This window comes from Branchiostoma belcheri, unplaced genomic scaffold (genome assembly GCF_001625305.1).
Source record: "Branchiostoma belcheri isolate BF01 breed outbred unplaced genomic scaffold, Haploidv18h27 scaffold15, whole genome shotgun sequence".
Lineage (NCBI taxonomy): Eukaryota > Metazoa > Chordata > Leptocardii > Amphioxiformes > Branchiostomatidae > Branchiostoma > Branchiostoma belcheri.
The window spans coordinates 2,050,494-2,072,683 of NW_017802935.1; the positions used below are offsets into that span (position 1 = coordinate 2,050,494).

General features: G+C 40.2%; 2 protein-coding genes across 3 annotated transcripts in view; one reads left to right on the top strand and one right to left on the bottom strand.

Moving 5' to 3' along the window:
• Positions 1-3,323, top strand: part of LOC109465267 (protein Wnt-3a-like) — a 31,820-nt gene extending 28,497 nt beyond the window's left edge. For both annotated transcript variants that reach the window (XM_019762441.1, XM_019762442.1), the window contains one exon: positions 1-3,323. In XM_019762441.1, the coding sequence (XP_019618000.1) occupies positions 1-480 (480 nt within the window). In that variant the 3' untranslated portion in view covers positions 481-3,323.
• The window catches only part of LOC109465253 (vesicle-fusing ATPase-like), a 27,845-nt gene continuing 7,839 nt past the window's right edge, over positions 2,185-22,190 (bottom strand). The window contains exons 4-26 of the mRNA XM_019762426.1: positions 16,545-16,584; positions 16,281-16,359; positions 16,056-16,143; positions 15,892-15,949; positions 15,626-15,678; positions 15,340-15,428; positions 15,004-15,076; positions 14,719-14,788; positions 14,531-14,572; positions 14,058-14,215; positions 13,590-13,755; positions 13,037-13,111; positions 12,658-12,845; positions 12,169-12,264; positions 11,647-11,803; positions 10,961-11,094; positions 10,444-10,510; positions 10,122-10,201; positions 9,595-9,729; positions 9,178-9,239; positions 6,759-6,810; positions 4,798-4,853; positions 2,185-4,000 (exon numbers count right to left, since the gene is read on the bottom strand). Of these exons, the coding sequence (XP_019617985.1) occupies positions 3,985-4,000; positions 4,798-4,853; positions 6,759-6,810; positions 9,178-9,239; positions 9,595-9,729; positions 10,122-10,201; positions 10,444-10,510; positions 10,961-11,094; positions 11,647-11,803; positions 12,169-12,264; positions 12,658-12,845; positions 13,037-13,111; positions 13,590-13,755; positions 14,058-14,215; positions 14,531-14,572; positions 14,719-14,788; positions 15,004-15,076; positions 15,340-15,428; positions 15,626-15,678; positions 15,892-15,949; positions 16,056-16,143; positions 16,281-16,359; positions 16,545-16,584 (2,034 nt within the window). The 3' untranslated portion in view covers positions 2,185-3,984. The remainder of the gene's footprint in view (positions 4,001-4,797; positions 4,854-6,758; positions 6,811-9,177; positions 9,240-9,594; positions 9,730-10,121; positions 10,202-10,443; positions 10,511-10,960; positions 11,095-11,646; positions 11,804-12,168; positions 12,265-12,657; positions 12,846-13,036; positions 13,112-13,589; positions 13,756-14,057; positions 14,216-14,530; positions 14,573-14,718; positions 14,789-15,003; positions 15,077-15,339; positions 15,429-15,625; positions 15,679-15,891; positions 15,950-16,055; positions 16,144-16,280; positions 16,360-16,544; positions 16,585-22,190) is intronic.

Genomic DNA, 22,190 nt, shown 5'->3' on the forward strand with positions numbered 1-22,190 from the left:
TCTATCATGAAGAACCTGCAGCTGAAGTGTAAGTGCCACGGCCTGTCGGGCAGCTGTGAGATCAAGACGTGCTGGTGGGCCCAGCCGGACTTCCGCACGGTGGGAAACGTGCTGAAGGACAAGTACGACTCCGCCTCGGAGATGGCCGTGGAGCGCCACCGCGAGCCCTCGGGCATGGTGGACTCCCTCTACCCGCGATACAGCTTCTTCAAGGCGCCCGGGAAGGACGACCTCATCTACTTCGAGAACTCGCCCAACTTCTGCGAGCCGAACAACTCCACGGGTTCGCTGGGGACCAAGGGGAGAGAGTGTAACATCACCAGCCACGGCATCGACGGCTGCCAGCTGATGTGCTGCGGCAGAGGCTGGAACACGCGAACCGAGCTGAGAACTGAGAAGTGCCACTGCCAGTTCCACTGGTGCTGCTACGTCACGTGTCAGGAGTGCCAGAAGAAGCACCAGGTGCACACGTGCAAATGACGCGACAAAAGGTGTGGTGAGGTAGTCGGCATATCTTGATGACATCATCGTTAGGAACATCACCGTTGCGACTGACATCACACAAAAAGGACATAAGACGTTGGATGTGTTTAAGATGCGTCTTTTACAGCCTCACCATCAAGGTATATCGAACATAACATAAGTCATGTCCAATGGCAAAGAAAAAACACAAAGCTGGTATCTAAATGTGGAACTCCTACACTGTATAATATGGATTTGACAACCTACACAAAATTCACTAATCTTATCTTAGGAGGGAGTCTCAGGCTCTACTAAATGTATTAAAGTCAACCCAAACAAGCTCGAAGATCTGACCGTATCAAAACACTCCCCAAAGTTTCCGCCCCTGAGGCGTCACCAAAAACGCTCGGACAACTGTCCCCATCAGCTAACATGTAATTTCTCTACACCATCTGATGAATTTATTCAAATCTAAATCTACTATTAAAACCAGTGATTTCCTAGTTTCGTGTGATACGTCACACCTGTCTAAACTTCTGACTGTCAGCTCTGATTTTGGGGCCAACACTGACCAAGGAAATAGGTGTTTGGGTGATTCACTTGCACTGGGTGTTAACAAGGTTGTGTCACAAAGACACTACGCACTTTCAGTATCAACTCAAGACCACTGTGGTTTGTCATCATATTATGTCCTAGTGTAGCAACTTGACGAGTATCTACGGTCCTCGTACATTGTGATAGGCACATTTTAGTGGGGTTCACTCGAATAGCAATACAGTCTACCTTTATGGCCATGTTTTGTACAATATTTTTATTGACGTGTATCTTGAAGTCTTGATGTTTGTGGCTTCACTCTTTCCTGTACATTTGTAAAGAATGAAATGTTGTACTTACTTTAAAGGAGAAACGTGAGGGAAGACAGTCTAGTCTGCTCTTACGATGGTGACTTTTTAAGATGTTCATTTATTGGTTCCTTGTAAATGTTATATTGCTCGTGTGTTATGACTATCAAGATGTACTGATGTAACGTTAAACCTTTCTTCCAAAGGTTGCAGGATGGATTTTAAGCATTCCTTTAGGTCAACAGACCTAGCAGTTTGTCATTTGAAGATGCTTTAACCAAAAGCCACAAAAGCTTTATATCTATACATTTATAGATTTGTATATGTTTCATGTTGATGTTTATAGATAGATAGACCTACACTATCAGTGTGTATGATATCTTTTTATCAGCTAACAAATAATAGCATATCCCCTTTGACATTATTTGATTCTTGCCAAACAAACTTGCCATAACTGAAAGCATAACCTTTGGTTAAGTTTTTTCCTCTGTCCAAGTAAAACAAATCTGTGCTATCGGTAATATATTTGTTTAGATGAGTATTTGTAGAAAAGAACCTTAACACAGTATTCACAGCGTTCTTCACTGTCATAGATTACTTGATAGTAATTATCAAATGAAGCACTGCAACTGACCCTGGAAAAATATAGTCCAGAAAAACGTAGCTGCAACACGTGAATTATGTTATCTTTTTTTGCTGTTACTGTTCAAGTTTAAATAATAGATCACCTAGTATGTGCACCTTCCAGTTCCAACTGCCATAGTAGTGAAGACTAGCTGCTAGCTGAAAAGCCGTTCACAGATTGTGAAAGTAGTGTATTCCAATGTTTTGAACAGTTATATTTAAAAGATCTGTGTAAAGTTGTGAAGTGTTGTTTCGCCGTACCTGGTAGTTGACAAAAATTAACCTTCTCCCTGCTGCCTACCCCTGTAACCCATGCGGATATGGTTCACAAAGTCTACCCTAAGAAGGGCGAAGGTTAAGCAACGGCGAGTACTTTTAACCTTTAGTCATCTGGTGCTGGCTTCTGGTATGATAGTCTGTTTTTTTCTGGTAAGATTATCTATTAGTAAAGATATTACTTCAGTCTACTTGTACAAAAAACATGAAAACAAAAAGGGAAAAAATGTGACATGAGCCGACCAAAATCACCAACATACCAGAAGCCCGCATCAGGCTGGAGGGAGCTGTAGTGAAACAGTCCAACACGTTGACATCTGCCCATTTTGTGTTCTAATGGCTTCATGTGACGAATGCTGTAAATATGGATACATGCGCCAGGTTTCAATAAATCATTCTATTTTTAATACGAAACTCTCTGGGATGTTTACTGCCTTCTTGACTGTCAATGATAATGTCTACTGTTATGAGTATAATCCTAATCACCATAAGTAGATATAATCTTAGACCTGGAACCAGTAGGGCCTTGCTGATTTTTGAAGACAACCCATAAACAAAATATCTTGAAGCTATTGACTGCAAAGATTAAGTCCTGTCAAGGCAGCTGTTCCCACCTCGAATTTGCATCCTTACAGAAATTGACTGGAGATTTCATTTTTTTATCTTGATGTTTAATATAGTTTTCATTCTCATTCTGCATCTTACATTTAATTAACAGCTTTCTTGAGCATTTGCTAGACTCTTGGTCCCATATGATACATCTCCTGACCAGGAAAATGACTAAAATCAGTTAGGTAGTTTGCACAAACTCTACAATACCCTTAGCTTACAACATATTGAGACAGTACAAAGAGGAGTAACAGGTACCATCACTTAAGCTTTCAATGATCAATTTCCTGAAGAACATTATGGGCCAGTGTAACCCACACTCCACCAAGAACAGGGGTTACCACACAGTGCAGGTCCAGTCCTAAATTGTCATATCGGTTGGTTTGCCCAAATGTCAAGAAACTGACTTGGGCTGGAAATGCAACAAGACTGCTGCTAGCTCCCATGAGCTATCATTAGAGCTTGTTGCCAAGAATGCTGACCATTTCTACAGCACTTCAATGACTGTCCCAATAGTGACCTCAATTTACTGTCAGAAACATCACATGGGTTTCTGATCTACAGGAATGATAGCTTATTTCTTTGCTTAATTGCCACATGTAACATTTAGTAATCACAAATTTTACATCACAGACATCACATTTAACATCACACACATCCAAATCTCTATTGTACAACTCCTTGTAGACATGTCTCTAGAATAGTACATATCTATACAATTTTGTCTTTAAATAGCTTATTCTCACCTGATTGGTTGATATCATGCAAATTTTGTCTGCAACATGTGCATAGTTATCTCAGATTTTTTTTCTTCTAACTTATTGCTTAAAAAAGATTTTTCCTTCCGTGTTGCTAATTTCTAGTATTAAAGCCCTGGAAACACAAATAAAGAAGTGCCCATTGGAAACAGGAACTTCTGACATGTACCCATAGTGTGTGTGTTTTCAACATTTACACGATTGTAAACACATGACTTGTAGAATCAGTTCTCTAACAAATTTGAAAGGTGCTAGCTTTAGACATCACATCATACATGACCGAATCACAAACATGTCAATAAAGACAATCTACAGTGCCTAACATTGACCTAGAAGCTATCATGGACACTCATTGGATGACGCGTTGTTGTTGCATATTATGTAACCATTATCATGTCTCCTTCCAGTTTGCACTAGGACATGGACAACCTGTGGGAAAGATTGAAGAAGAAATCGTTACTCCAGAAAAATCGCTGTGGCCTGACAACAAGAGAAAAACACTTTTATTTCAGCCCAGCCATCCCTCAAGGTGATGAATAGCTCCCTTCAGTCCACTGCTGTGATGGAATTTTCTGTGCCAGGACAACAGATGGGGAAACTGTAGTTTACAGCATGCGCCCCCCTCCCGACTCAAGGTCATAGTTCAACAGGCCCATTGTTGGGACTGAGTGCTGCACAATGCTGCATGATGAATCTGTTTCAGGAGAGACAGGCGCCAAATTACTGCTGTCTGAAGGTGAATGGAAGGTCAGGACAGGCCATGTTTTATAGACCAGGGTACAACTGCCGAGCAATGGCAGAATTACTGAGTGCTCTGTGGCTGTGTGGCTGACATATAAAAGGCAAACGACCCAAATGTAAGCTTAATTTCATGGTATGGCATCAAGAGTCTGTAAAATTATGTAGTTTCTCTCTTGGCTTGATGTCATCTCCCTTCCTCTGCTCTCATGCTATACTGTTACTCACCTTTAAATTAACAAAAAACTCAATAAACAAAATGTTTCCCAAGAGATGCATGCCGCTGGACAGATGCCTGTGTGACTTTCATCTCAATAAATACTGCTACAAAAGACAAATGTGCTCAAGATATTGTTTCTCTCAATTGAAATACCAAAGACTTAATATCCCTTCAACTGTGTGTTATCATTTTTAACCACTACATCTCATTCACTCCAACTTTATTCATCTTACAAGACATTCTTCTTGTCTTCTTAGCCGTTACTTACCCTCCCTCCTCCTCCAGTAGAGACAGGAACTTTGGGATGCGTACCTCCTCATCAGTCTAAAAAACACAAAACAAATATCTTGTAACTAAAACTCACATATTGTCATAACCTCTACATGGTTTAGAATAGATGTATTTCTGGCTGAGCCAAACCCTGTCTGTACTATACAATCTGTCAAATTCTACACAACAACACACAAGCCTGATCATGGCCACTGTATCAATCTCAATCAGACTCACCATGCACACTGTTACACGTTTGTTTCCAAAGCTTTGTAACACTTGGACAAACCTCAGATCTGACCTAATTATATCTAGCACCACTGTGGAAACAGATGTAGAGGATTTCAGTGTGGGCCTGGGTGCCAAAGTCATCGGGAGGTAAGGTAAACGTGAATCATTTCACGTTCAGACTGTGGGTGTGGAAGGGTCGGAAATAGTTCACACGCTACAGCTTGTGTGTATGTGGAAGGTCTTGGCTGGGCTAATAATATAGTAGGAAAGTTGAAGGCTAACATTTGCGAGCAAATGCAGGCCATTTCTCAGTTCATCTTGAAATGGTTGGTAAACATAGTCACAGGTTGTCAACAGAAATTATCAGAGGCCTGTATGACTTTTTAAAGAAGCATACACAGCCCACTGCAGTACTGTAGGAAAATGCCAGGTGAACCATTTTGGAGCTTGACCTTCATTTCCACAACCACTACTCGCCTACCACATAACATTAACATCCATCCACAGCTTCTTGAGTTATGCTGCTGACATACAGACTCAAACCACAGCCACTCTACCATGACACAACAAACATATTAAGCTATCTTGTCAAAGGTATACAAATGTATATGACAACCCCAGCACTTGAGCTGCTGCACTAAGTTAGTGGATGCTCCCCTTCTCTGGACCAGTCCAGCCTGATTGGCAGTGTGGCAGTCAGACCACCACAGAGACCACTTTCACAGACTTGTCAACAGCCCCTATTCTTCATCCTCCTGCCATCGGCTCTACATTGTCTGGATACGTTACAAATGGCTCAATTTTCCTACCCAGGGGCTCAGGACATCCTAATGGCAAACAGGACAGTTACGAGGCCATTTGTCTTATCCTTTAAAACTAAGAACTGGGTGTGCTGGTACTGCATATTACTAAGTGGGCCAAAGGTAAAACAATTGCTGCCAGAACTGTTGTTAAGTGTATTTTCTGACTCTAACATTCAAGAAAAACTTTTGTAATGCTGTCTTTGTAAACTCTCTTTTTATTTTATTTCAAACAAGTTTTGTCTGAAAAGAAGATAACCTTGACTCCATATCCCCACACAAACAGGTTTCAGACACTGGGAAATTGCAGCCATCTATCACAGCTTCTCAGGACCCTTATAGAAGCAGCCATCTTATCTTCTGTCTGTGTCCTGACAAAGACAGATTCTCTCATTCTCCCCAGACATTGATTTTGCTAAAATTACTGCCATCCCTTTAGCAGTAGAGCTGTGAGTCTGGGAGCCCATCTCAGAAATGGTCTGGCTGGGGTAGTTAGCCTGTCTGGGCAGGCAGACGGGAATGGGGCACAGGTATGGATCGTTTGTCTTCTGTCTGCTGGGGTTCAAGGGCAAGACAAGAAGTGGTATCACGGCACAGTTAGATAAATACAAGTTTTATTGTTAAAGGAACCCAAAGCAATTTCAGGGCTGTAAAACTGGATTTTCAAAGCCAATTTGCTGATGTAACATGTAGTAAGTTGAATCAACCCTATCCCATAGCATACATATAGTGTGAGGCAAAATCTGATGTAACTGACAGAATACGGTTGCTTGTTTTGGGGCTACTTCAAAAGGCTGAAGTATGAAATGATGATGAAAATGTGCAAAGAAATGGCAGCAAATTTCAATATCAGACAAATCTCATCCAGAATATTTTTTTTTTGTTTTGCTGCCCTGAAATTGCACTGGATGTGTTTAATGCAGCTCACCTGTCTGGCCATCTCTATCAGTACCAGCAGCTTCTTAATGCCGATCCACAGTCTGTGAAACAAAATACATGTACATTACATACAACATGTCTACACCGATTTTAAGCTATACTGCTACTTCATTACAAAACACAGTGGTCCAGGATACACACTTCTACAGATTCTTAAAGTCTGATAACACTTCCTGGTACACAGAATAACTAAATTCATATTGCCAGAAAATAAACGACCACGTCTAAGACACTAATGTCTTGCCATTGTCCACACTTCCGGTGCTGGCTCAGCAAGTGATGTAGAAATAACTGTGGTTTTGTAGGGAAGGATATTGGACTGTAGGGGGCCACTTTCCTCCCAAACCCCCTCCCTTTGTCACAGTCATGACCTATCACTTATAGCATTACAAATGTTTCTAAAACACAGTCTCAGGAACAAAGGATTTTCTCCAAGGAGAAGGTTAAAGTCTTTAAGGAGCCCCTGGTGGCTTCTGACCCGGCTGTCAGCACGTCTGAGCTCTGAGGAGTAATTCCTTCAGACATTTTTCTCCAGAAAGTTCCTTCTAATCATTTGGTCAAGGAATTGCTAACGGACTCCATGAAAATAATGGAAGAATATTTGCTTGTCTATGACTTTAACCAAGGAGGTTAAAAATCTAGATATTTAACCTCTTTGCTTGAAGTTGAACCATATTTTGAACTTCACACATACTACATGTATAACCATGCAACTAAATGTGGACTTGCAGAAAGTGCCTCTGAAAGGTGCAGAGGTTAAACAAAACCATTTGACAAACATATTCAAACTCAATTCATGTAGCGTAGCAACCTACATAATTTCAACCCACAGGACAGAGGCAAATGGCGGGCTGCCATCAAGCCTCAGCATTGGTGTGCAAACATGTCTAACCCCTGGAAGATGGGGAACAGACGCTAAAGCAGATAGTGAGTGAGTGTGTGATGGGAGATTTCATAACCAACACTGATTTTGATTATCATTGTGTTGCACTCTTACAAACCCTACAACCCTACAGAGCTTTATGAAAAGTTTTAGGAATGTGAGGAATCTGGAGGTACTGTATCTCCCATTACCCAGCAGGAGGCTCCTTCCTCACACTCCCTCTCCCATTTGCAGCCAGGAGTTAAAGGATGTGGCAATTTGGCTGAAATTGGATCCCACGGACTATTTGTGGCAAATTACGGGCAGGCCGCTGGGTGATGGATGGAGGACGGCGCAGAAATGAAATGTATTTTACGGGACGGACGGACAGACTGGCTCCGGTCCAGGTGCGGAATTGGACGGCAGGGAAATCGTAGACTTATCCGCGTAAGGTATACAGTGTCAAGTGTGAAGCTGAACTAGCCCCACTGAGGTAATGTGTAGGCTGCTCTAGTGAAAAACAAAAATAAAGGGCAAACATAGAAATCTGAACCTTCTAGTTATCCTGTACTAATATTAACTCAGATTTTATCTTGGCATGAGCAAGGTTCACTGCATAAGACATTACTTATTGGGCTGAATTAAAAACATTAAACCAGGACTGGTCACCATTTCTGCATGTTGAGTACCATCTGGCCATTAAAGCCCGATTTAGACTAGAAACGGTATACCGTTTCGAAACGGTACGAAACGTTTCGCCACAGAAAACGGTTCGTCTTTAGACACAGAGGCGGAAGCGTTTCGGGCCGCCCGTGGCGCAGGATGTTTCTGACCCACAGTGACCTATGATGACCTCCCCAAACCGCTTCTACGGTTTGCCTCATTGGCCTTATGATACTTGTGTTTCAGGGCCTTGAACTTCGCCCGAACCTGCTTTGGGGTGCGTAAATACCCCTCAGCCGCCAGCCCGTCCACAAGCATCTGTATGCCCTTCCTATTACGCGAGGTCTCCAAGCGGGATTGTATAGTTTGATCGGCCCACAAGCTGATCAAGCAGCGGGTCTCTTCTTGGGTCCATACCCTCCCCTGGCCTTCTGCCATCCCCCCAGACATAAAGGATGACGAAAATTTGAGAAATACATGATATAAAATGGCGAAAATGGACACAATCGAATATGGCGCGAATCTACCAGAAAATGGACGCGCGTGGGCTTATTAGCATGTGATTAGCATATGACACGTGACCTGGTTTACCGTTTCAAGAAACCCTTTGACTTTAGACCTAGCAAAAAGCGTTTCGGGCCCCCCGCTGAAGGGTTCTGAAACGGTCGAAAACCACGATGGAGGTGGTTTTCAGAAACGGTCCGCGAAAACCCATAACAAACCGTTTTTTCCTCTTTAGACCGGGAACGGTTAACCGTTCCGAAACGTTTCCCTGGCCAAAACCCCTTAAGCGTTTCTAGTCTAAATCGGGCCTTAGACTACATGACTACTGACAGTGCCCACTCAGAGTCCTTAGACATAAGGAAAACAGAAAAAGGCATACTTTTTCCCTTCAACCTTCTTGGCAATGGAATCCATTTCTTTCTTGGAGAAACACTCAAGGAGCTGGGAAACAACAAACATTAATTTTATTTTAGCAATCATCATATCAAGGCAGGTCAATAAAAATTACCATCATGCATGCATGATTATTATGTGGTGAATGGAAACTTTTAATCACACTACTTTAACTTTGTAGGTTAAATGAGAAGTCATACAAAGGTTCATACATCAAATTAAATCAAGGACAGATGTGAATATGTTCAATATCTACTTTTTGACAAGTACAGTAAACGGTAAACTTACAACATGCCATCACATGGATGAACTACAACTCTTTCCAGTAGCACACTCTATTCACTTGATCTGTTTCATCAGAAGTGTACAACACAGGTCATATGTCAACAAATGAAACACACACCTCCAGAGCGTTGATGAGTTGCTCAGGTTTGGACAGGTTGGAGACGTGGATGTTGGTGTTGAAGGAGTTTGTCATCTCCATCTCCTCTAGAACATCCCGCCGACTTGTTGTGCCGATAATCAACAACTTTCTTCCCTACAGTAAACACAAGGCAATCAGAGACGGCAGACTTCAACCCCTACCAGTATCAAAAATGTGTCAGAACTTGAAATTTTAAGTGCAAAGCAAGTACAATATGTTTACTTTCAAATGGTGTAGCCCAACACAAACTACTGTTTTATTCATTCTTACTCAAACACAATCATATATATGCTAACCAGCCCCTCCAACTTGCTACATAATGTAACCCAACACCACAAGGTGTCTGCTACAGCACCAGTTACCATGGTGAGTTATCTGGTCAAGGTCATTGACATTATGTGTTTGGAGAAAATGAAACTGAGCAAAAATAGTATGCTTTCCTTCTGCGAAGATAAACATAAAAATAGTCTGTAGAAATAATGTGTAATAAGCTGAGGCCGTCCAACCTTTGGTGGTGGTTTCTTCAGCAGAACAATTAGCCCTTGTAGAACCAAGTTGGAGAATCGTGGTCCAATCGGGACATAGTCTGGAAATACAAGCAGGCAGAAAACTTACTTCATGTTCATAAATAATCAACATTCGACCTAAATTGTAAGCAAACTGCTTTCCTGATTTTTACAATGTGAAGTTATACTCAGTACATAAACAATATACTAGAATCAAAGACAACTATCACAAAGGTTCTTCATATTCTCACAACTGAAGTTTTGCTAGCTACTACATGTATGTCTTGTACATGTACATGTATGTAGAATGTGTTTCTCTCACCTATGAGTCTTTCAATGTCGTCCACCACTATACAGCTGAGTTGAGACTTATAAGCATCATCAAACACCTGGAAAAAATATCACCTGCCAGTCACTTTTAAAAGTCAATATTTAATCTATTATAATATACAGATGGATACTGTGTAACTGCAAAATAAGTAGTGCACTACTATAGGAATGTAAAGAGAATATCCTTTTTTATAAAGATGTGCAGGGAGTTTTTAACCTCCATCCTGCTGAGGTACATATTGGCACAGACTTTACTTGCACTGGTTATGGGGTTTGATAGCAGGAGATGGATAAACATAGGAACACCTGCAAATTTGCCATAATGTAATGTCTCAGGAGTGACCCCTAGCATCTCAGGTCTGAACTGCAAGAAATGTTATGGAAACAAATTGCAAATGGCACAAATAAGCACTGTGCCCCCTATGTATACATCTATCATAGAATGAGTATTGCAAGTATTACTGGTGAGGAGATTAGACGTCTAGACCTAAGACGTCTTGAATGCGTACCTTCTTGATAGCCTGACACTTGGCGCTCTCGCTGAAGCCGATCATGTTCTCAGGGGAACAGATCTTGATGAAGGGGAACTCAGAAGACTCGGCAATCCTGGCAGCCAACGCCGTCTTACCACTCATGGCAGGACCTGGCAAGAATCAGGCAAGGAAATGTTTTAAGAAACTCAATGTTTTAAATGTCTCAGAAGAGCCTCCTAGCATCTAAGCTGTGAAGAAACTCAATGTTTTAAATGTCTCAGAAGAGCCTCCTAGCATCTAAGCTGTGAAGTGAACTGTTTTGGAAACTGGCATGTGTGGACACTGCTATATACAAATACCGGTAATGTAAGTGGTAGACTACAGTCAATGTGCATACAAATAGTGTAGTCATTTTTTGGATAACTTTGGTCAGTGTTCTATACGTAGCCATTTGACAGAACTTTGCCTCTAATGACAGACAAAAATTTTGCTCAATTAATCATCTTTGACGACCAATGAATGTTAAGATTAGCTTAGTCTACAAGCAAAATTTGACCCTCAAAATTGAGGAAATAGTGTTTCAGAGGATCAAGGTTTCAACATTTTCCTGACACTTGACATGTTGTTACCTCAAACAAAATTGAGATGACAGAAAAACATTTCAGGCTGGCTCGAACAGTGCCGTTGGTGATGTTCAGAACAGCTATGATAAGAAATCTCACCTTCTAGCAGTACACTGACCAGCGGAGTTTTCTCACTGACTTTGGTCTGCTCCACCAGCAGCTTCCCATCATCTAGCACACGGTGCACAGGGTCGCCCCACGAGATGATGTCATTCTGGATGTAGCTTTCAAACACCTCTGCTTGGTGGCCAAACGCCTGATACAAAATACAGAGGTATATCAAATTACATTGTAATTATTAAAGACTAAGTATAAGTACAAGTAAATAGTATTAAAGACCATAGCTCGTAAGCAGCCTAAGTAAGTTCATATATTGTAAATTCCTTTTAGAGATTGAACAAATTCATCATTATTTAGTGCTCAGATAGCACAGATTCATTATTATTTAGTGCTCAGGTAGCATAGTACAGATCGATTCATCATTATTTAGTGCTAAGAAATTTGATGTTGTAACTTAGATATTATGATTTCTAAGCTTATCAAAAGGAAACCTTTCAGACAATTAGTTTATCTATTACATGATTTGTTATGATATGAATGATAAGTGAAGACAAGACTTACCGGTTTGATATCATTCTCCAGTGCGTTGAGGAAGTCGCTCTTAGTGACCATGACCTTCTCTGCTGCTTCAGGGTCAACTTCTACTTTATTAGAAGCCTGGAGGGAACAGAGTTTCACAATCACAAACTTCTCACAATTTCAAGTTGATAATTTGTGCTTGGGGTTTCCCCTGGGGCACATTACAAAATGCTAGAAGGCATTTTGTTTCCCTTGGTAAAATAAAATAAAATAAAATGAAATAATATAAACAAACTAGAAAGGTACCATTTGCAAACCAAATATATCATGTTTACCTTTGCATATGGTCTGCTCTGTTAATTCTTACTCAGACACATTCATATATGTGGTCAGACAGGAGTCTAAATCCCTCCTGCTATAAAATTGCAACATGATGTAAACCAACACTAATTACCACGGTGACAGACGTCTGGTTCAGGTCGTTGATCTTATTTGTTTGGAGAAAAAGAAGAAGAAACAGAGCAAACAAACCTTGATGAGTCTGTTCATGGCAGTTGACTGTGCTGCTCGCACCAGACCCTCGATCTCAGCCCCGCTGAAGTTCTTGGTGATGATTGACATCTCGTCAATGTCCACGTCGGGAGCGAGCTTCCCATTCTCTCGCATCCTCGCCACGTAAATCTCAAAGATCTGCCTCCTCCCAGACTCGTCTGGCAGATCTGAAACATTGAACACAGACATTTTCAGGCTGACATTTTACAGGCTGAGGTATTCTAGTGTTTCAGTACCAAGGACAGGCTTTTGTTGTTCGATCTTGCATTACTTTGAAATTCCATGTTAACAAATTAAAGGGAAAAATAGTAATGTTGTCAGTTTCCATGGAGATGCCATGGCAACAGCAGGTACGTACTGATCTCCATCTGCACCTCCAGACGACCAGGCCGCAGCAGGGCTTCATCAATTAGGTCTCGTCTGTTGGTCATACCTGCAGGACGGGAGAGGAACATCATGGGCAGGATTGCAGTGGAAATATGAAAGTCTGTACAGAATTCATACACCTAAAAGACTCATTTTATCTCAGCTATCCTTTAGTCTAATTATTTGACTGTTGGGGCATCACAACCAGTTTTCTCCACCCTTTTCTGTTTTCTGTTCCTCTTAGCATTTAACTTAATGTTATGCTGGTCCATTCTCTGATGTTATCCTCCCATCTTTTCCATTGCCTACCCCTCTTTCTTCCTCCCTGTACTGTTCCTTGCATGATGGATTTGGCAAGACCCAATTACATTACTGTACATGTGGCTATACCACTTCAGTTTCCATTTTTACTGTGGTTAGCAGGTCTATGTATGGACTCTTTCTTTGACTCTTGTTTCATATTTCCTTATTGAAAAGCACCTGGAAGACTGCTAATTACTAAACCGCTCCAGATTGTAAAAGCTGGATCGTCTCCCTGAACCCACCAATGAGCAGGATGTTGTTGAGCTGTTCCACGCCGTCTATTTTGGACAGCAGCTGGTTCACAACGGTGTCGTGTACGCCGGTACTGCCCGAGATGCTGCCTCTCTGCTTACAGATGGCGTCAATCTCGTCAAAGATCACGATATGGAGGCCGCTGTTCAGTCCACACTGGGGAGAAAACAGTGAAGTTTAACATGGGAAGAACTCTTACCATGCCTTACTCTAAATCTGAGTCTTAACAGAAACCATCAGCGTAAACTGTATATTATATATTCTTTGCACTAGACTTCCTTCTAACTCCAAACCTTACTCTAACCAGACTCAAACACCAATCAAAACCTCGACCAAAACTCTTACCATAACTCCTAAACCTACTCCTAAGTGACTGAAGTTTGTGTCGTCAAAGTGTAAACCTAGTAATGAGTGAATCGAGTTATCATTAGTGTGGCCAAAGCATATTTTCTCCCTACCCGTCTCTGTTCCTCCTCTGCATCAGCGAACAGTTTTCTGATGTTGGCCTCCGACTCGCCTACGTACTTGTTCAGCACTTCAGGACCGTTCACGATCTTTGGTTCTCGAGCGTTCAGCATCTTACCAATGGTTCGAGCCATCAGGGTCTTACCAGTACCTGGGGAGAATCCAAGGGTACGTCAAGTTAATGTTACCCACACAAATGTACCAGTTGATAGGGTCTTGCAATTACCTTAGGAGAATGCACTGGTCCATCAACAAATGGCTATGAAAGGATCCACACAAAAGGGTAAATCACAGACTTGTAGGAGGTAAAAGAAAAGACATGTACCTTAGGTATTATTTACAAGCTTAAGTGCACAACAAACAAAATGGACAGTCACTTATACCAATGTTTTCCTCCAACTTTGCTTCAATGACAACCAAGCAGAGTCTCCTGGCTGTTTTTAACTGCAACTGAAGAATTTCTTACCTGGTGGGCCGAACAGGAGGATGCCTTTCACATGTTTGCCACCTGGAGGAAAAATATGCAACCAACACATCAACCAACAAAACATCCACTAACAATAGGTATAATCCACAAACCAGTTATTGCCGTGGCAAAATCACTCCAACTGTCCCAAACAAGCTGAATTATTTTACACGAGTGAACACACATACCCAGGGCCTCCACCACTTCAGGAGGAAACACTCTGGAGGCAAACGCTCGTCTGAAGATGTCAGAAAATTCCTAATGAGGAAAGATGATTTATAGCAATTGTAATGATCTTTCATACTTCATATTAAAAGGGGAGCCAACAAAATTATCTTTTGGATCCTTGAACTCTGTTAAGACCAGGGAAGACAAACAAGCAGTTCAATCTTTAAGCCACAGTGAAGTACAACTCTGACACAGACAGGTATGATATACAACTGTGACATAGACAGTTAACCAGTTCTTCTGACCTTGTCCAGTCCACCAATGCCCATCTTCTGGAAGTCCCAGTCAGGGTTGATGATAGACTGTCGTGCAGACTTCCTGTGGAATAAACACTGGCTCCTTTATTCCACACCAAGTACTAAATATCCTGGTCATAAAGGTCATAATTTTACTTTTCCAACAAGTAGTTACATCATATGACTTCGCTTCTGTGGACAGCAAATGGGAGTACCTAAGTAGCACTGTGATTCTGTCACACAAATGAAACACCCTTCAAATAATCTGAGAAGAAAACACTCAGAAAACTGCTGAACAACTTATGCTAACACAGTACAACCATTGTTAGGTTGAAGAGAACTCACCCCTTGGACTTCCCAGTCAGGTTGATGGGAGAGTCTGGAGACTTGTCGAAGATGATAGTAGTATTGGACATACACATGCCTGTCTGGATCTACAAGAACAGTGGAGGCATGGGTTACTGCAGCCAACACAATTTCCTACTTCCTATGATACAAATATCAAACATTTTGAGCTCACCATATTTCTTTATTAGTACTTTGCTCCATGTAACTTTGCTCCATGTAATTGAAGTTTAAAATGTCTAATGAGATGCTTTTACTTCTTAAAGATTCAAAACTGTCTTCTTACCTTCTTAGCCTTGCCAGAAGACTGCCCTCCTTTTAACACTGCCAGGTCTGCAGCTATAAGAACAAAGCAACTTGTATGTAACTGTTAACTTATAGTGTAATTATTAAATCATGCCACCAAAAATGTTTCTTTTTTCCAATGTTGGTGTTGATAGCAGTTTTTCTGATTAGCAGGTATTCAAGATTCAATCTTTTATTTTTTGTCAGGCTTCTTACTTCTATCCTCATTTTGCTTGAAGAATTGATAAAAGATTTTTATAAACTTACCTTCCTGGTCCTTTACAATGAGCTGTAGCAGCTTCTTGTCAGCAAAACTGAAGACCATCTAAGAAAAAGAAAAAAAAAACATAAATGATTATGTGGATTAAAGACTGTGGTAGGTTTGAATTTAGCCCTGTTGTAGTTGTTGAGTGAAAAGTCATATTACCAACCATTTGGTTCACAGTGAGTGCCATGTTGGAAAACTGCATCAGAAACTCTGCAGCCATCTTGTCAGTGTCAAAAGCATCCTGATTTGCCCTGTAAAACATAAAAGTACTGTATGTAACTATGTGGCAACCTTTTGTTCATTGTTAACTTGATAGATAGAGGCCTTCGGGCTTTAAAACCCAACTTTTACACATCATTATAAGTAAAATAAACAATAAGTTACTTACGCCTTTTTCTGGAGAAAGTCTACATTGATGGTGACTGAGCTCAGGTACTGGGTGTTGGGGTCAAATCGGTACGGAGTCACTGAAAAAATAAAACAGTTGGCCACTGTTACAACTACAACTACAGACTTCATAAAAGTTGCACTTTTAACTATGGCACTGGTACATTTCCTTTTCCACCTTTGTACTGACTTTCACACAATCATTATATTCAACAGTTCCTGTATATCAACATACAGAAAGAGAAGAAAAAATGAAGACAAGTACCTTCCACTTCTTGGTTGAGTGACAAGGAAGCCCATTTTCTCTGCAAGACAAGAAAACAGTTTTAGGACTCAGCAATGTTTCTTTTCACATTGAAGTAACAACTTTAAATTTATGGCTATGCAGGAGGGGTTGAAACTGTGTTGAATGTTTTTGAACATCTTTTGCATTTATCCACTACTTTTTGTAGTTTTTGTATATATAACACCTTCTACCCACTACAGATTCCATTAGTCACTGACGAAAAGTAGTTGATGCTACTTAAAACGTCTCACAGTTTTCAAAACCTATCTACTTACTTGAGTGCCAATAATATAACCGTAAGCAATTTCAGTGGCTATTTGTTATGACTTATACACTTGGTGCCTTCATAATTCAAAGAAGAATTCAAAAGCAACAAATCAAAATAACACTTATAGTTGCTGTATTTTCATGTACAAAATACAGCACAAAGCCAACTTTATTCCTACTTTCAGATTCATAGCTATTAATCTTTCCCGACATGTGCTATCCCCTCTGACTCCTGCTATCAGTATGATACATTACACCTGTACTGAGACTTGACACATGCATTTGAAACCATGTAAGGAATACAAATACCATGGACTGCAGAGTTCACTCGGGTCTTATGATATATGATGTAGCAGTAACAACACTGAAAGACCACGGGCTTATTAATAAAATATAACAACACACTGCTACTGTAACTGTTCATGCAACATTTCATAGTACATCATATCATTCTGGACATTGAATACAGTTTTTTCTGAGATGAATAAATTATGCTGTAGTCCTACATGTTGTTATGTGCTGTGATACAAATCTTTGAAAAAATAAAAATTGAAATTGTTATTTTTGACATCTGTATTTTTTTCATTTGAAGAGCAATTTGTTAATGTCAACTGGTCTGCTGGGGACTTGATTATATCTGTAATATTATATCCAAATCCTTGCACTGAATAAAAAGTGTGCATGTGAATTATAACATTGGCTATCAGTTACAAGACACTTTCCATCAATAACAACCAAATTATTTCTGTACATATTGTCAGTACATAATGGCCTAATGCATGTATACTTTGACCTTTTGATGTCCCCTGATATTAATCAGTGACAATAACTGCAGCAGATCTGATTGTGGGATTCCATTAGGACAGTTATAGTCATTAACAACCAGCAGTGGGACTGTCCTTGGTGCTGAATTATGGGGTACTGTTAGGGACAGTCTCACATAGAAATGGCTTACTTCCAAGAATAAGTGCATAATCATACATGTTGTAATTTCTAATTTCACAATCATGAGAGTATTTGTTTCATAAGCCCTGGAAGATTATTCTCTTAATAACTTAAGGTGGTATGGAAGGGTGGCTGAGGACTTTGGGGACATCCTAAAAATACTACTTAGGATTACCTATGGTCATTGATTTTTTTTGTGTGAGTACCTTAGTGCAAGATGATAATTTATGCAAATTTTGATGACGTAATCATGACGTCGTCTCGAGTTATGAGCCACGCCCCCTTTTTAGAAAAATCAATTTTTCTGGCCAGCGCTTTGATTTTTATTCACCATATCTTGTTGAAAGGCACACACTAGTAATAGGAACAAACGTATGCGAGCATTTTTTAATATCTCAAAGTGTTGATTTTTTATGAATTTTTTTTCGTAAATGTCAACAGTGCCATGCGCCAGCACCCCTCCCCAACATATAAAGCGGCGCAGTGTGTCGGCCTCGCATACGATTTTAGTTTACAAGCTTATCTTTCAAAAAATACCACCTTTTTGTCTCTTTCCATGAACATTTTTTCCACAGTTTCATTCTTAAAATGCTGTATATGTCGTAGGGGTTACATAATGTCCATTTTGAAGCCCGAAAGAGCCGAAATCGCCAATTTTTTGTCGCCATTCCAAGGGCGCTCATCCCTCCCACCGAAAAATGGGTCATTGGCCTGTCAGCACGCTGTATTTAGCTTACTGCGGCGCTATTTGGAAAAACAGGCCGGGGATATGTCCAGTAGAAAGAACAGCCAAAAAGAACGCTAAGATTTCGCGCGAGTAGGGGTCACGTGACTCACCCAAAATGGCGGATGGCGTGGCTTGTTTACGAGCGGAGAAAGCTGTGCGCTTTGCGCCAGCATTTGGGCCGGTAGACGATCTTTTTCACGGCCGTATCCTACGTAGATTTGCAGATGAAGGTTTATGGACTATTCTGAGACCTTATTGGAGAAAATCTGCCGGGGTATTCTGGAGTTACGGACTTATTTTTTAGGCCTACCCCCAGAAGAGATTGACGATCAGCAAGATCACAACACTGAAAAGTTAACGCGCGATACCGGAGTAGATAGCCCTGGATAACAAGCTTGCCCGGACGTGGTATGAGATTATGAGCGAGTATAATTTTGTTGATTATGTGAATTTACGTTGCACGTTGTCCTAGACTTGTGGAAATAATTTTCACGCACGACGTTCTATGTTCTATCTGAAAAGTACGGACTATCTCTGTAAATCTGTTGGAACTGATTTTTTTTGTAAGCGGCTACTATTTGCTGTATGCTGTAAATCGTAAAAGATTATTGTTAGCAGTTACCGGAAGATTATGTAAAAATTCTGCTGAAGTTTGTAAGTATCGTATTTTTTAATAAAAACGTAGATTTTATAAAAATTACTAGTAGTTCTTATCATGTCTGTTCACTAGAACGTAACGTTAACGTTTAGTAGTTACAAACGTGTTGCAGTCGATACAAACTCAGAATAATAAGACAGTGCACAGGTAGAGACGCGTTTTTATTCGGTAGAAAATTACTTAGTATGAGTTGTCTGTGAAAATCATGAAAGAACACAAAGGATAACGCCGCATAATGACGGCCGAGTATGAACTACCAAGCGCGGCTCTTTATGCATGCAGTGACCCGGTCCGCCAGGCCGCTCATAACTAAATCAAGATCTAACTTGTGGCTCAAAGCAGACAGCTTCGTTTCTTTTGGCAGTCGAATGTTTTTACATAGGAAGTTGTCAGATTATTTCTGGCGTTTTTGGTGATTTGTGTGGCTGCATATCTCTGGTTGTGTGTTGCAACTTGACAACATTTTGCCGATACGAAGTGTGATAAACAACGGAAACGGCTTGTGTTTTCAGAAAATTATTATTCTTTGCATTTGGCAGGTTTTTACCCAAAACGTTTTGCAAACAACTGACATCAAACGCTCAGTAAAACTCTCTTTTCCAGTGTCTTTTCCCTTTTTATGAAAGTGAAGCTCTCAGTTTACGCAATGATCAGCGAGCCTGATTGGTCGAGCGGCGGAGTAGCTTTTAAAAATAATGTGCACACCCCCACTGGGGTCTGGCTGGAGCGTGAAAAAAATGCACAATTTGGCGGTCAATTTGGCTGCCAAAATGTGGCCATAGTGACAAGACGAAAGAAAATTATAAAAATAGACCCAAAAGACTACCATATCAGATAGAGTTCGTAGTATTTCTAAATATGCCTCAGCTATCCTTCTGGACCACCTTAAGGCTAAAGATTATCAAAATAAACTCTGAAACTCAAAAGCCACGATAGATAATATATTTCAAAATATCTGGTCAAATTACAACAAAATATATTAACCAACAAGGAGAATGAGCAGACATGGAGAAAGGTCAGTATGCTAAAAATATCTGTTCACAACATGCAATGGCATTATCTATGGAGTGTTGGCAAGGTCGTGGAAGGTTGTGTCACGACGTGTGTGAAATCCAATCGCAAGCCATACAGATTTATTTCTCCCACATTTCAAAGGCACATTTTCAAACCAGGAAAAGATGAAAACAAAGGGCTAGGAGGAAAATAGGAATTCACAAGACTGTGAATGGATGAAATTTTACAAAATACATCTTCTAAATTGAAACAGGCATTCTTTCAGTGCATGACAGAGTAGGAGGGAGAAGAGACTTACTCCCAAGAGACCAAAACGTAGGTCAACCACTTCAAATAGCAGCGATGTACTGAATTATACATGGATGGATTCAGCAGAGCCCAGAAAAGCCCTGTTCAAGCAAAGGGATGAAAGTCTTAGTCCATTTTGTAATGAACACTAAGATGCAATTTGACAGCTGGTAGTGGTAGTGTCACCAGTATGGAAGAACTTAATCCAACAGGCGATTGTGAACTGGGTTTATACTGTAAGCCATACTGGTTAGGCATTTCAAGGTTATATTTTAAAATGATGGTAGCTTGTGCATGATACCTCATGCTCTATTGACTTGTCAGAACACAAATTGAATTTGGGATCACTACAGAATTGAGATTTGGGTATTCTAGGTGGTAATTAAATATAAATAGTCTTACCGGTAATGAAGAATAAACAATATTAGTTTTACCCCCTAATTCTTAAAATAATGTCAATATTGTACCATGTTGGAGGGACTCTTACACATTGCTAAATGTTGTGATGTTTCATATGCATTTGTCCTTAGTATAACCTTTGTATTGCTAACTTAAAGGCAGCCTTTATAGGCATGCGATTTGCATTGGTTATTGTGATTAGGAAGCAGGAGTTATCATACCTAAACCTGGTATCTGATATATTACAAGATAATTGTTACCATTCAGATAATTAACACCCTTAGATCTCCATGTAATAGTGCGTTATCCTTATCAGTATGCAGATTTACTGGTTTGTCCTAATCAGGACTTCTGAATGGCTTATTGATCCTTTGAGATAATAAGATTTGGTCCATGTTCATTAATGCATATACAGAGCCATCACTATTTAACTGCTAACGTGCACATTTCTCTGCATCTATATATCTACTGGTCTGCATTGTTATGCTACATAGAAGGGCGGTTGTACCGGCTATACAGATATTAGAATGGGAATTTTGTCAGTCAGTTAAATCCATTATCCTTTAAGCTTTGTCACCACAAATGTGCCCATAATTTCTCCCGGGTCGTTCCAATGCCATTATGGGCAGAAAGTGTTTTTGGTTCGTTGGTCACGCTATTCCTAAAAATCAATAAAACAACAAAATGTGTGGTGCCCAGAATTTCTCTTGAGTCATGACAGTCCTTCTATGGGCTTGTTCTATTGGCAACTTTCATAATTCTTCATGGCTTGTATTGTATAGAAAACTTGGAAAAACAAGAGTTCCACGATCTCATACCTTCGCCAAAAAATGTTAACCCTTGCGGGTGACAAAGTCTACAATTTTAATCATTGATTTTGTAAATAAGAGCCTCATTTGCATGGATTATATCAGTTGATCATATTCTCCATCCAATGACAGCCTATCATAACAAAAAGGCTATTATAGCACTTCCTCATAAATTATGCAAATGAGGTCATGATTTGAATAAATTATGTTTATTGCTGTTCACCTTCACTTAACTTCCAAATGTGGCAAGTATGAAATTCGGGGTGCAGCAGTTACAACTATGGAATTATAAGAATTTGCCATTAATTATTCAAATTAGGTCCTCATTTACATAATCTATATCCTCAGATGTTTTTCTCGTTCTCAAGTAGATGTCACAACTGTTTCATAGTTCTATTATCGAACAAATCAGATTTATAGAATTTCCTCATTAATTATGCAAATTAGCTCTTGATTTGCATAATTGCCATCTGATTATGTCAAGCATTACTTCAACTACCTACATACCAAAAATCACG